This window comes from Scomber scombrus, chromosome 15 (genome assembly GCF_963691925.1).
Source record: "Scomber scombrus chromosome 15, fScoSco1.1, whole genome shotgun sequence".
Classification (NCBI taxonomy): Eukaryota; Metazoa; Chordata; class Actinopteri; order Scombriformes; family Scombridae; genus Scomber; species Scomber scombrus.
The window spans coordinates 27,069,679-27,085,461 of NC_084984.1; the positions used below are offsets into that span (position 1 = coordinate 27,069,679).

The window sequence follows — 15,783 nt, forward strand, 5'->3', positions numbered from 1 at the left end:
GGAGTCTCCCGTATTTGGGCTTCAGCTTCCGCATCATGGCGTGCATGTCGCGCGTGTGGCGGCGGGGCTCCGGGTTTGCCGCGCGGCTCCGGCAGCAGGACTATGCGTGCAGCAGGTTGGCGGCTTTTTCAGTCCGTTACTACAGCACCAAGACGGCTCCTCACATACCCGGCATGGAGTACCAGGTGAGCCGCCTACCGTCCCTCTCTCTTGTCTTTCACACCGGGTCGCTAGCGAGCTAGTTAGCCACCAGCGCTAACTTAGTTTGGATAAGTTTGTCTCATAAGTGTAAAGTTAGAGCACAGAAACATGGCTGACAGCACCCAGCCCTGCTCTAGTAACTTCACCTGGCGTTGTTAATAGAGGAGCGGAGTTATAAAGTAGTAAGTAAGGGTTAAGGCTGGGCTGTAAAAGTGAATGTGGACAGCAGCTCTACTCTACTATATTGAATTACTGCCACACTGACCGGCTCAGCGTCAAAGTACAGTCAAGCCTGCTTAATTACACGTGGTGTATACTTTGCTTTGATGCCATATTTGACAGTTTAACTATTACTAGTTTCACGTCGTGTTCCCTTTTCCTTATTTGTGTGTGTGTATGTGTTTTATTTTAACTGACACTACTGAAGCTATAATTATCATGACAGCCACACACACAAACATGGAGCTGTCATTACCAACACTGCCAATATCTTCTTCTTCTTAACAGTATTTACAGTATTTTCAATCTGTCACAGTTACATTTCTCTGTTTGAATCAGTCATAACAGTACAGCATCAAAAAGGTCTCTTTCACAGTCAGTAGGGTCTGCAGTGTTTAACAGATTATTGATCTTACTTTTTTTTTATAAGATTATAGATCTAATCTGACTATTAGTTTCTTGACTAATTTGTTGGTTCATGAAATAGTAACCAATGTCTGTCACATGTTCCCACAGCACAAGCTGAGAGTCAGCTGTCTTGTTGACCATCACATAACATAAATCAATAGTAAAACAAGTATACTGGGTTATTCTAATAATTATGGAGAGAAAAGTTAAATTGGCTTTATGCAAAAAACATTTTTAAAAATCAGTTGAATACTTCTGTGAAAGTTCTTGGTTCAGTATTTACAACGTGTCCATCACAATTGCATTTCTCAGTTTGACTCATCAGTCTTTAGAACATCATTGATTATTATATTCTCACCATTATTTTCACCAGTAATTGTTTGCTTCATGACATGTCAAACTTAAATCAATCAAACTTTATTTATTTAGATTGAAAAGCTGATAATAAGACAGAACAAGTGACAACGTAAAGAAAAGGAATGAAAACAAAGAAAAAATGTCTGATTATTATAACAAATGTCCATCACATGTTCCCACAGCACCAAAAATTTAAGGTACACATGAAAAGCTGGAACCAGTGAATTTTGAACAATTATCAAAACATTCACAATTAAACTGATTCCCGCAGCAACAACAGAGGTCTAAAAGTGAAAGAAATGTTATATAAGAAAAGAAAGTAGGTTCCCAGCAGGACATTCCGTCCTGTAGCTGTGTGGAGTCAGAGGTGTGTGTGTCTGTAAGGAAGGTGGTTGGAAGCATGCCTGTTATAAAAGGTGATGCAGCGCTGTCAGGTTTAGTAGTAGTTCCTTGGGAGGCCTGACAGACATGGTAAGCTATAAGAGCTTTTCTATATTGCAGGAGGCTGATGGAGACACTCAATCTAATGCAGCTTTTCTATTCATTACTGTCTACGGAGCAGCTCCTAGATTAGTGTTTTTTTGGGTGCCTTTTGTAGTTCTTATTTTCCTTAAGACTGAAACCAAGCATGTGTTAGTCTGTCTCAGCTCCAGGCACATCCGTTCCTACAGAAGACATTAAAAACAGGCTCAGTCCTATTACAGCTGGTCGTTGTAATTCAAGCAAATGCTACTCAAACAGGAAGCTCAAAAGTGTTCAGATTACATTAAAAGTCACATTTGAAAAGCTGAAAATGGTCACTTTATTTTATTTATTCACCACTGTGGATTTTCTCTCTGCGTTTGTAACATTAGCTAACCAAGTCAGTGCATTCCTCTCATGAACTGATGGATAAGAGTGAGGCTTTAATCTGTGAATCAATACAGAGTGTCTTTAAAGTCATGAGACCCTGCTTCTCTAATCTGTTCATTGAAAAGCTCGCCTGCATAGTTACTTGTACATTAAAAAGTTTTTTTTCCCATCTGTTCTTTTTCCCGCAGGATGCCATCTGGACTCTGAACACGCTGCAGACCAATGCCGGCGCTCTGGAGCAGGTCCGACGGGAGCGTGGCAACCCTCAGCTGCAGCTACAGGCCATGAGAGGCTTCCTGGAGCGAGCCGGACTCAAAGTGAGTCACTCATATACGCATAAACATACTCTGCCATACTTCAAAGAGTGCTCTTGTCTCGCAGGTTACTGTCAGTACTTATTATCTTGAATCTTATCTGATGTGTGTGTGTGTTTGTGTGTTTCAAAGGTGGAGGAACTGGACCATCTCAATATCATTCACGTGACCGGAACAAAGGGCAAGGTGAGCTGCCTTTGTGTGTTGTACGTTGCATTTTAAAGGCTCACACAGCAGTTTAATACCATAAATCACACACATATATTCACACATAGAACTAAAGATGGATGTAAGTGGACAACATTATTCTTGTGTTTGTTTACACTCAGATAACACCGTGTTCCTTTTTTTAACATCGAGCTCCAGGCTCACATTATGCAAGCCCCCGACAAGGTCACGCAAACATGTTTTCAAATGTGTGTTCATTGATGGAAGGAAGCAGAGACGCTATTGTGACAGCAGCCTCTTCAAGTGCTCATGTTTATCTTCCAGGGTTCAACATGTGCGTTCACAGAGCAGATTTTGAGGAGTTACGGCTTCCACACAGGATTCTACAGGTAAAACTGCAGCATGGTAATAATAGGTCACTTCAATATTGCAGTTTTTAACAACCTAACAGACTCTTGAGCCTCCTTTGTCACTCAATCACAGCTGATGAGCCGCAACTCAGACACACTCTAATAGAGAAACTTAATGGCCAATAATTGTAGGTTAACTGCCATTGGTTGAGCTCCATAAGCAGTACCTCTCACTCAAGATGCACATTTCTATACTAATAATTTAATGTGTCCATATATATATATATATATATATATATATATATATATATATATATATATATATAAACAAACAAAAATCAGAAATGTTGTTAAGATATTCAGCATGCGTTTTTATGGCCAGATACTCCCTTAATGCTTCCCAGCTTACACATTTAGCCTCTAAATTGTTCTAAGTGTTCTTTGTATCCTGTGTTTAAACTGCTCGTGTCCCTCTGATGTTCAAAGGTCATTATGCACAGTTAAGGCTGAGCAACACATTCATATTTTGTCATTAATCATTGTCATTGAGAGGTGTTGTCAACATTAACGTAGACATGCATCTTTAAATACTTAACAGTATGAGCCAAAAATGACAGTGGAGTCTTAACAGCTCAGCAGCACTTATAATCATTTATTTCATCAGCTTGATTCATTTGATTTGGGTTCGGTTTGTTTGCACATTTATAAAATAGAAGTCAGAGAAAAATAGAAATAAAAAATAAAACATGCAGGTGAGGTAGAAACGGGGCTTATTTTAAGATTTTACCTATAAGAGATAAAATACACTAACAATGCAAAGTCAAATAACGAAAATAGACAAATCATTTACCTAAATAATGTTATGTGCAAATATTTGTGAATTAAAACAAAGTAAAACAGCAAAAATTATAAGTTAAATTATTATTTCCTACAGAAATGCCACATAACATGATATAACATCTATTACATGGATCTGCATGTGTAATAACATCAATATATAAGGAAAATGAACATATGCAGTATATTTATGTCATTATTTTCCTTTGGTTTCAGTTCCCCACATTTAGTCCAAGTCCGGGAGAGGATTCGAATCAACGGGCAGCCAATCGGGAAAGAGCTCTTCACTAAATACTTCTGGCAGGTTTATGGACGGCTGGATGAAACTAAGGTGAGGACTGCCAGACTAACCATGGCTACTCATTGACCTCACTGGGTGAATCTTTGTCTAAAACTAATGATGGGTACTCAGAGCAGGGATCTGTGTGGCGTGTTTCAGTAACTGGTGTGCTCCCCTCATGTATTATCAGTGTCACAGGTTGTAATTGACTCCAGCACAAAATGAGACCCCTCACGTCAGGATGAGCGTGAGCCTCATGTGACAGAGCAACTTGGGTCACATTACTAGCATTCAGCTGATAGACTCCTTAAATATTCCAGACATTTTAATGGACACTCTTAAAAAAAACACTTACTGCATGGCATAGTGATGTGAAGCCAAAGAAGTCAGCAGGATAGGTTTTTTTTTTTTTTTTTTTTTTTGTTTTTTTTTAAATGTACACATACTTGTGCAACATGACATCACCTAAATGTGAGTGAATGTGTTGCCAAGAATTCATGAACCTAGCTTTTTTTTTTTAACAGCTTAAAACTGCTTCACCATGTCTGGTGTAGCAACAGTTCATTCAGGAGTTCAAGCTAATTTTAATATTAGTTAGATGTTGTTTTTGGCCACTAGGGGGCAGTGGAACAAGCTGCAAAGCATAGACTGTATATAAAATGGCCGTAACATCCGTGACGTCACCCATTGGTTTGTGGACTGCTGCTTGGAAGCGAATAGTTTCGGATCTGGGCAGCGCCATCTTCAAAAATTTCCGGTGCATGCCTGCTAAAAAAAAAACACGGATTCTACTTATATGGGCATCAGAAGGAGCATGAGGCACCCTCCTGAACCTGTGAACCAATCAACCTGTCAATCACGACGTAGCCACGCCCTAATGCATACCCTGCTTTATCGTCAAATTTGACTGAGGTTATAAATCAAGTGAGAAGTTGGTGAATTCTCCATTGACTTGTATAGAGACGGAAGTCCTTTTGACACCAAAACGGTCGCCCCCTGGTGGCCTTTTGATAGAATGCAGTTTTAAGTTACTTAAAACCAGAACTCCCCGCCTGCTGCAAACACAACATCTGACATATTATCAGTGTATAAAGTTGATAAGGTGGACATATTAACAAAAAGATGCACTTATACAAATCCAGCTGATACTGAGAGACAGGTAATATCTGTGGGTGTGTCTCTATGAGCAACTCCATTCACATTACACACAAGTCATTTGAAAGAACTATGTGTAGTGATTTTATAATTTTGGCACACATGAAGCTTTTAATGTACTGTATACTAAGTGTTTTACATTTACTGCTTTGTTATTTGATAGAACTCTTGTAAGCAATCTGATGCAGTCATTCCTTCCCTCTCTTTGACCTCTTCAGGAAGCTCACGGAGGAACAATGCCAGCATACTTCCGTTTCCTCACCATCTTGGCCTTCCACGTCTTTCTCCAGGAGAAGGTTCGCTATCGTACATCACACATGACAGCTGATAGATCTAGATTCAGCTTTTTGTCATGAAAACCCTCTTAGAGCTCGACATTTACTGCAAAGGTCCAGTCTGGTCTGTAGTTATCCCTTTACTTACTTTCTTTCTTTCAATCGTAACTTTTTTGTTCCAGGTGGATTTAGCTGTGATTGAAGTTGGTATTGGTGGAGCATACGACTGTACCAACATTATAAGGTAAGATCCACTCTAATATAAAACTGCTGTCAGTTATTATTGCATCACTCAATCTGTAAATAATAAACTAGTATTTGATGTTCCTCACATGCGGCTTTGATACACAGCTGTATTTTTTTATGACAGACACAATAAATGGCTGCAGTTCAATGTAACAGTCTGCAGTAGAGCTGCAGCTGAATACATATATGGTATTTGGATTTTTAAATTATGTTTTTGGAATGTGGAAAGTCAAATAACAGCACGCAGGTCAAGACTCGCATAGAGAAGTTGCATCAGCGTCTCTGTCTGTGTTACACATGTATAATAACTGCAGGTCTGTGTCTGGCTGAGCTTAGCTTTGGCTGAGTGGGCAGTGTAGTTGTCCATGGTCGGGGTTCGAGACTTCTTCACAAAACAGTTTATTTAAGAACACATATTTTAACACTTTAATATTCTAAAATTACAGGTGTAATAAAAATAAAAACAGGATTGTTGCACCTGTTTCCACTTTTAAAAGGATAAAAATGATTTTGCTGCCTCAACAAATACAGATAGGGAGTAATTACCACGCATGCCACATAATGGCAGCGTCCCCGGTTCGACTCCGGCAAGGCATCTATGCTGCAGGTCATTCCCCTCTCTATCTGCTTCCTGTCGGTCCCTATGCCAGCTACTTTCAAATAAAGGCAACATATGCCCAAAAATACATCTTAAAAAAACAAACACGGATACAAATACAAAAACTGGTCCCAGTTTGCAGTATCATGATCAGCTTAATCATCAATGTGAATGTGAGGGGAGTAACAATGATGTTACCCAGGGAAAGGAAATAAAACAAGGTAAACTGAGTAGGATTAATTAAAAAAAAGTTTTTAATAGATAAATAATATTCATAACAAGGCCAAAAGAAAAAGTACTTTCTAAAAAAGAAAGTGAAGCCAATTAAAGTGGAGAAAACAGAAACAAGTGGGACATAACAATAAACATCCCACTCCACCGTAACAGTGAAATGTTATCAGACAGTTGAGAACACTCATCTTGAATCCACATCAAATATGCAACTGTAGTATAAAGTCTGTTGAATCCACACACACTCTGACCACCAGCGTCCTCAGAACCAGATGTTCTGTGACCAGCAGCTGGAGAAGCTGAGAGGACAGCTGCCAACCAAGCTGTCCTCACAAGGCTGAATGATACCAGAAACTGATTGGATGGAGATATTTTCCACATAGTCTCCATCAGGTGTTCACAGGTAGAAATAGCATTGGTTATATGTAGTCATTCATTGATGTCTGTGGCCTTGATTAGTGACACTCTTTATTTGCTCACAGCACATAAACAGTGCAGGATTGTGTGATTTAAACAGCTGTCTATGCAGATTGGACTTCACTAGTGTAAATAACAGCTACTGATACACCTTGTGTGTATTAATCTTTACAGGTGGCTGAGTGTTACACACACACACACACACACACACACACACACACACATACATGCTAGGAGCAGAGGGCAGCTGCAGCGTTAAAGCTTCTGGACCAACTCCAGTTCTTTTTTTGCCAGTGACAGTGATAGGAGTGTTAACACTAACATTCATGTCTCTGATGGTGGGAGGAAACACAGGGAGAACATACAGGCTCCACACACACAGCTAGGGATTGAACCCAGGAGCTCCCCATGATGCCCACTGTCTCATAGGCAGGTTTACATGTGAGTTTTCTCCTTGAGAGTCAGCTACCAGTAACACCCAACATCATGTCTACAGGTTTCTCTGTATCCGTGTTGACATTTGAGTCTGGTGCTCAAAGAATAAGTAAATAATGCAGCATTTCTGACAGCAGCACAATGTGTGTGTTCATGGTGATGAAGGAACAAGTCACATGTTTTCAATGTGGAACAATGAGTCTTTACTACAGAAGAATATATACTGTATCAGACTTTGATACACACACAGTACAATTAGAAACATAAAGAACATTACTTCATCCTTTATCATCCAGAAGGGGAACTTTGTGATTTGCAGAATCATATTTTAGATGATCATTTATTCTCAGTCTGTCTTGATTTACATGATATCATCACCTGATACTCATATAGCTACTTAAGCCACCATCTCATGATCAGACATAATAAGACTAGTGTGGGCTGTTGTTAGTGATCCATACATCTCTGTTAATATGAATACTGTCGTTACACTTTATTCTCATGTCTGAAGACGTTTGCTCACTTTTGAGGACAGAATAATTGAAGTTTACTATCAAGTGTTAAAGAAGCATAAATCTTCGGGCTGTCTACAGCTGTTAATGAGCATTTACAGAAACAGTATGATGGTTTCTGGTTTACAGTCAGTCTGTTCCCTCTCACACATACCATTTCCTTGTTGAACTCTGGCCACAGTCCAAAGCTCCTCTGACCACTGGACTGGGTGCAGTGATGCGTATCAAATGTTCTTGTCTTTGGGCAAGCAGTGCTTTGCATTCAGCAACCACACTTTGTTTCCTCTGTTAAAGTCAGTAAATCTTCACAGCAGAGAGTTCAGCAAACTCAGGAGGAAAACTATCCCCCTACTTTAATGTTCCTTTAGAAAGCATGTGACTCCTGCTTTAAATCTATAGGATTATGCCCCGTCCTCATGGGACATTTAGTAATTAGGCGTACATTTGTTTTGTGTGTGGCTACTTTGGGGAGGCAGAAAGAAGTTATAAACAAAATATCACAACAAATCATATGAAACTTATTGGAAAACAGTTGCTTATTTCTATATAAAAATGCCCCTCACCTTTGCCTCCCTCCCACCAGACATTTGCACCTCTGACTCTGTTTCCACCTTTAAATCCTGCCTGAAAACACTCTTATTCTGATTGACATATTCTGTCTCACACTGACTATGTAATCACATTCATATTTATCTATTGTACTAACTTCTGCTCCAATGTTTGCTGATTTTATGACACACTATTTGTTTGTATGTGTCTTGTAAGGTGTCATTGAGTGCTTTGAAAGGTGCCTACTGTATAACTAAAATGCAAACATTACGATTATGATTACATAATGAAGAATGACAGGATAATTGGTGCAAGCAGTGACACAGAGAGACTCAAACTGTGTAGCATGTGCCACAAAAATGATATCTTATTTATTTTACTTTATTTAATTTTAGATTTTTATTATAAATCCTAAAAAAATAAATGTCTTTTTTTTTTTTTTTAATCATTTCTATTTTCTTAGCCATACATTGGTCTAAATTATTTTTCTTAATAATTTGTTCCTTGTCAGTCAACTGTGAAGCACTTTGAACTACATTAACCTGAATGAAAGCTGCTGTATAAATAAAGCGTGATTGATTGATTGATTTCTGGAATGCACAGATGAGTCTGAACAATAATAATAATAATAATAATACTACTTAGTCTTTTATATTGAAATGTTTCTTGGTGAGATGACTTATCACCAGTTGCATGAACTGATGTAGTCTCATCATAATGTTTCTAAATATTCTAATTGCAGCTTTATTCATGTTTGAATATAACTTTATTGATATTTTTGTATTAACAGGAGGCCGTGGGTGTGTGGCATCTCCTCTCTGGGAATAGACCACACGCAGATTCTCGGAGACACCATCGAAAAGATCGCCTGGCAAAAAGGAGGCATCTTTAAGGTGAGTCATCGTTGATCTAAACTTAACTAAATGTCCACTTACTGTCTGTCTGTAGAGCTTTCAGCTTGTTTACGGATGGCGTCTGCTTGGTTGTCATGGAGATGGAGATTGGGGCGTTTTTGAGTTGATTTTGATGGAGCTAAACTGCATCTCCATGACAAGTGAGCAAACTCCATCTGCTGACCAAAGCCATTAGATGTGGTTGAAAGCTCCAGGGGGAAAAAACAAGTAAGGGGACCTTGAGTTAAGTTGTTTTTTTGTTTCTTAAGACAAGACCTTTGACTCTCAGTTGAAAGTGATGCGGTCTACTAGAATACAGACACACTGACAGTCTTTTAGGCTGAAACCACTTATTTTACAGTTCTACTTCTCAGCTTCTCTGTCATCTCATTGGCTGTTGACCATGTGTGTTTTCATGTGTTCAGACAGAGGTTCCCGCCTTCACCGTCAAACAGCCTGAAGATGCAATGGTAGTACTGAGGGACCGGGCCAAAGAGATCAGAGTAAGCATTATAAGTATTTTCTCTAACTACTGTCATATAAATGAAGCCGCTCCCCGTTATTTATGACAGTCTAACCTGCTGTTGTAGTGTCCTCTGCGGGTGTGTCCAGAGCTGGGCAGCTACCAGACAGACTGTGGACCTTTACATCTGGGCCTGGCAGGGGAGCACCAGCGCTCTAATGCATCTCTGGCCCTCCAGCTCAGTCACACCTGGCTGCAGAGAAGATGTCTACCAGGTGGGACGGGGTCGGGGTGGTCTACTAACATTTGGACTGTATGTCAGCAACAAGAAGAATATAATTGGTTTCGTAAAAGAGAAGCTCTCTCTCCTCAGCATGTATTGTTGACATGTGTGAATAAAGCTGTTAGTAGTAGAGGTAATGCCAAATCCTCCACTATCTTCACCAGCTAGATAACAGCTTTTTACAGCTTCTTTGGAAACAGCTGCCTGATTTGGCCAAACACAACACTATGAGAGCACTGAGAGTGAGCTAAAACCATAAAGTTGCAGCTAGACAGTTCAACAATGAGCTGAAACCGGTCAAGGCAGATGACCGCCCACCTAGATTTGCTTGCTCCACTTGCTGGTTCAGCTTGACATTTCTTCCCATTATAGGAGGACTTTTTCCTTGCTGCTGTTGCCAAGTGCTGCTCATGGGGGGAAATGTGGCTCCTTAAAGCCAAGGGGAGCTGCATAGTCACTGACACATCTGATGCAATACGTGTCCAATATCATTTCTGATGTTAATAAAGTTAAATAAACCACAAAATACTGTGAATGAGCACATTTAGAAGTAGTTGATTAGATTCTTGTCATGCCAGATAAGCACAACATGGAAAAAAAACACAGCACTGCACAACTACAATAATACTGGCTGTAAAATATCACATACGCACGCTCATATCTGAGTCATCATTTTACCAGTAATGATAAATATTGCATTAAAGGGCTAAAAGCTGTCTGTGTTTTGTCCTCTATCAACAGATAACAGCTTTTCCTCCAAGGCTGATGAGAGCACAGCTGTACTTCCAGCAGCTATATTCAAGCCCTGCCCCATCATGGTGAAAGGTCAGTCCTGTAGACACAACACACTACAGTGCTTCTAATATCAAATAACCACGTTACTGTTAGAGCTGTGATCATTGCGAAGCAGTTATTAGGGCTGAAAAGTGACATAATCTAGTGTAATGTTGTGCGCGTCAGGGCTGGCAGACACAGAGTGGCTCGGCAGGAATCAGACTCTGAAACACGGAGCGGTCACCTACTTCCTGGACGGAGCTCACACCATGCGCAGTATGCAGGCCTGCGTACACTGGTTCAGAGAGATCGCAGCACAGCATGAGAGGAATGCAAGGTGAACATCACACACACACACACATAAAAAAAAAGGATACATGAATTCCGTGTAACTATGTCTATGTTATACCTATTTACTCTACAATATCTATTTAATGAGTTTTAAGCATTGGTGCATACTGTAAGTAGTCTATTAACACTGAACTATAATCAAAAGCAGCAACGTTTCTTTTAATATTGCATTGAAACATCACTTACAGTATGTGACAATAGAACATTTAGGCATCATCATGTAAAAATGATATAACAGACATAGCTCCATTTTCAATTAGATAATTCAGCTGTTGGACAAGTAAATAATAAAATAAGCGTATAACAAATAAATACAGACAGAAGAAATGAATATATCTTATTAGAGAAGTAAGGCAATATAATCCAATAGGGTTTGGTTTAAATAATTCCTGTATCATATTAATAATAGTATGAGCTCATTATTTGTTGTTAATGATTTGAATAGACTCCAAACATTTCCTAAATCAGTCCTGAAAGGTTCCTGAAATGATTTGCGAGACTATGAAAACTGAACTTTGTGGATGTGAAAGGTTGCAGGTAAAATTAGTAAATTTACATTTATGACTTATTCTTTTTTTTTTTTTAACATATCCACTGCACCTGTACACTGTTAATGAGACACAGTGACATCAGTGTGTTAATGTATGGAGTTGTGAAGTGAGAGAGGCAGCTGATATTTTTCCTCATTCTGAAACAATCTACTTAATGTAACAGAGCATAGAAACACAGAGCTCTGCAGGATAATGTCATGATCATATATGTTTATGTTCTGAACACCAGTTTGAATTGAGTACTTCAATTATGAGAAATCACAGTATTGTCTGTAAATACTACAGTTCCCATGAGGCTCGCCTGCAGTTGCTACAGTAAGGAGAAAAGAAGCCAGCCAGAGGAGCAAATTAAAGCACAATGAATTCAAACCACTATGACTTGCAGTTATATTTCACTTTTTTTAAGTTCAAATTGAACTGATTGACACTGCAGACTGTAAAATCAGCTTTTATTCACTTTATTTACTTTGTGAGTCACAGTTAACATGTGCCCTAAAGTGTTTCTGTACACGGTCTTGTACCTTTTAACTGTTGATTAAAGAAGCAGTAGCAGAGAGAGAGAGCTGTAATGTAACATTGTCTGTGGGAAAACTGAATGAGATATCTACACAAGCCTAAAATAGCTGCTCCCTCTTTGCAACTAGATCTAAAGAGGCAACAAACATTAGCCTAGAAATCTACCCAGTAACAAAACAGGGAAATGAGGAGCTGGTTCCCGTTGGTGCTGTCCAGTATCTGTCACATCAGACAGGTTATACTTGGTATCACATGTTACCACCATGATGTTCTAGTTCTGCCAGAGTAAACCAAACTGAGCAAACAAACAGTCAGATGAAGCATTCACACTTGTTTGAAGGAGTGGCACCTTTCAACAACAACACCACCATGTTTTAAATGTAATGTGTTTTTACATTCCTGCTGCCTGATCATCATAATGGTTATAAGCTGTGACATGAGCTTGGTTAAATAGGATTATTAGTGACAGAGCACCTCCACACTTCAGTTATCTGCTCACAGAATGATCATAATAAAAGCTCCACATGTTTGTGTTGCAGTGGACCTGTGGCCAGAGTCTTACTGTTCAATGCCACTGGAGAGAGAGACTCAGCAGCCATGCTTAAACTACTAGTGGTGAGTATACAGTAACTACATATTACCAGCAGCTTCACAGTTATTAAACAGGATGCTGCTGCTGGTATTATAGAATATATGGAAATTATACTGCACATTATATTTGTTGCTTAACGGGACTCAGTTACTCAGCTAGATGCTACTAAATCTTACACACTTGCCCTTTTTAAGACAAGGGAGCAGAAATAAGCAGAAATATGGTTGCCTGTCTGGGCAGTTTCCTGAGGTGCCAAAAATATATGTATCCCAAGATTAGAATCAAGTTATCACTTACAACAAGGACACAAGTGTACATGTTAATTCACTCAATGACAGACTAGGCTTACAGGATCATTGATATTTGATTAGATTGATCGAAAAGATGATCTGCGCAGGTGCACAAGCATGTGATTGTCCACCACTGCTGCAGTTACACCCACATACCACAAACCTACCAATCAATCCTATGAGAAGGTAGGTAGGTAACATTGCTCAGTAGGGATGCACCGATATATCAGCCAAATATCAATATTCACCTTGTTGACTAACATTGGCCTATTTGTAAATAAGATACGATTGGCCTATGGCAGTGGTCAACGTTCTGGTTATTTGCGGTTGTACGGTCAGACTCAGACATTGTGGCAACAGTAGTTATGGAAGAACAGAAACTTCCTCTCATGTAGTAAATAATTGTACAGCAGGTTAAAGGGATTTTGAAGCAGTTGTTTTCCAAAATGAAAAAAAGAATTTCTTGTGAAAGTTTTTAAAGATCGCTTCATAAATGTGTATGACTGGTGCTCATTTAAATATAGTTGAAAGATGGGCTGAATTACTTTATAACAATTCAGTTATTTTTTTTACATTTCTTTATTTTCCTGTGGAAATAATAACATCAAAACGTAATAATATCATCCATCAACATACCACATACCTTTTGTCATAGTTGTAGTTATTTGGAAAGTAGCACATGTGTCTTTAATAGAAACCCGGATTTATCCATCCGGCTCCAGAACTGACTAATGTTGCTTGTTAACTTATATTCTGCTTTTCTACTTTATGCCTTGTTTCTTTTCAGCCGTGTCATTTTGACTTTGCTGTGTTCTGCCCAAACATCACTGACGCCAACACTTCCTGTAACGCAGGTGAGATCATTGACTCTGTTGCACATTTTCTTCTATGAACTACAAATGACACAGACTGTTTTATACTGTTTATTTCCTACTGAGATAGACTGTGGTTAGATTACTTTTATTTTTTTTAGTTAGCATGTATACAACTTCTTTTTCTGGTCCTATCTGTGATCCTGTATCTTGACTGTGTAGAGGATTGAAGTGTTTTCGTGTCACCTCTCAGACCAGAAGAACTTCAACGTCTCAGTGGAGAACATGGTGACCCGTTGCCTGGACAACGAGAGGAGCTGGCGTCTCCACCGCAGCTCGGGGGACGACGACGCCACGCAGCTGCTCATCGAGGACAGTCTGCCTCTGGTCTCCGAGAAGAAAGCGGACACTCTGGTCTTCCCCAGCATCCTCTGCGCCCTCCAGTGGATCACCCAGGGCAGGGATCCAGTGCTGGCAGACCCGGCCGAGAGAGTGTTAGCGGTGAAACCCAGCATCGCGGCCAAAGCTGCTCCTCTGCGAGACGCGGCCGAGATCCACGTCCTCATCACCGGAAGCCTCCACCTGGTGGGAGGAACACTCAAACACCTCCACCCAGCGTTCTCCAAGTAGAAAGGACTGTGAATTTAGGCAGGCGTTCTGCTTGTAAACACACTCTCCTTTTGTGGAAGGAATCTAATATGTGCCAGTATAGATGAGGTTTTTGTTGCTACTAGCTTGGGCAGTGGTAGTAGATGTTTACCAGAGAGGGATTAGCTGCGAGCGCTTTCCGTCAGCTTCTCTACAGATTGGCGACGGCTGATGTTAGGAGCCGACTAGTCGGGACCGAGGAGGCACCAGCAGGACTCACAGCGGCCCCCCCCCAGCCTCACCCCAGAGCCTTACGGACGACCGCACAAACGTGCCGAGCTCATGCCTTTAGTCTTACTTGAAGCCAAATGTGTTTACATGAACTGCACAGGTGTATATTCATGTACCATCATGTGAGCTGAACGGACTAAACTGGTACTGTGTGTGTGCTTCAGTGATCACTGATGCCGCCTAATGGTTATTATTACATACATTTTTACAAAATACTGTCATTACTGAATGGTCTACATGGACTACATGTAGTTTATTGTGGTTTTTACTTCTGTACTGGAACACTTGACTATTACCTTTCACAGTTTTTTTTTTTTTTAAATGGAAGCCACTTTCTATGCTTTCTATTATATTTTGTCGGTATTTGACAATGTACTTCACACACATGGTCCACTCATGTCTTTGTGTAAATATTCTTACACTAATGTTGGCAACAGATAAATTCATCAAACTGTCTGAGTAATTGACATTTTAATATTTAAATGGTCCTTCATTTAAACTTGCATTATCTGGCTGTATTACATACAGTTTGTATGTATGTCTCTATATCAGTGACAGAAACTGAATGAAATATATTTCTGGGTTTCATCTGTGTTGGACAGACACCATGGAAACATAATCAGCTTCACATCCACTCAGCATGTAATCTCAGATGACTTTACATTTAATTTCAGTATAAAGTAACACTAAGTAGTGTAACATGGACAATTTTTGAATGATCATGTCGACCCAACAAGACACAAAAATGCACTTAAATGACACCTGGCACTTGTGTAGTGAAAATGAAATGTGCTCACATGTTAAATATGAGACAATTAAAAATATAATGATGTTTGAATTGTGTCAAGCATTGTATGTTTTATGTGTTGGTCTCTCTTTTGTGAAACTAAAAGGTAATAAGGATGGATACAATCCTCGTCTATTCATTGGGATCAACCTATCAATATTTGGAGGATCCATCCCTAGCACAGGGCT

General features: G+C 39.6%; 1 protein-coding gene across 1 annotated transcript; it reads left to right on the top strand.

Annotated features, from left to right (window-relative positions):
- The first annotated feature begins 35 nt into the window (after positions 1-35).
- On the top strand, positions 36-15,622 carry fpgs (folylpolyglutamate synthase). Its single transcript, XM_062435045.1, has 15 exons — positions 36-185; positions 2,226-2,354; positions 2,484-2,537; positions 2,844-2,908; positions 3,923-4,037; positions 5,360-5,437; positions 5,599-5,660; positions 9,195-9,297; positions 9,723-9,800; positions 9,888-10,035; positions 10,785-10,868; positions 11,004-11,154; positions 12,775-12,850; positions 13,905-13,971; positions 14,183-15,622. Exons 1-15 carry the CDS (start codon positions 36-38, stop codon positions 14,557-14,559), a joined length of 1,737 nt encoding a protein of 578 aa, XP_062291029.1. The 3' UTR covers positions 14,560-15,622.
- Positions 15,623-15,783: the final 161 nt, after the last annotated feature.

Excerpts from the sequence above, each read along its gene's own strand:
- fpgs (XM_062435045.1), top strand. The coding sequence starts at position 36 with ATGGCGTGCATGTCGCGCGTGTGGCGGCGGGGCTCCGGGTTTGCCGCG. Across the intron at positions 9,298-9,722 it reads AAAAAGGAGGCATCTTTAAG|ACAGAGGTTCCCGCCTTCAC; the intron begins GTGAGTCATCGT and ends TCATGTGTTCAG. Across the intron at positions 13,972-14,182 it reads CAACACTTCCTGTAACGCAG|ACCAGAAGAACTTCAACGTC; the intron begins GTGAGATCATTG and ends GTCACCTCTCAG.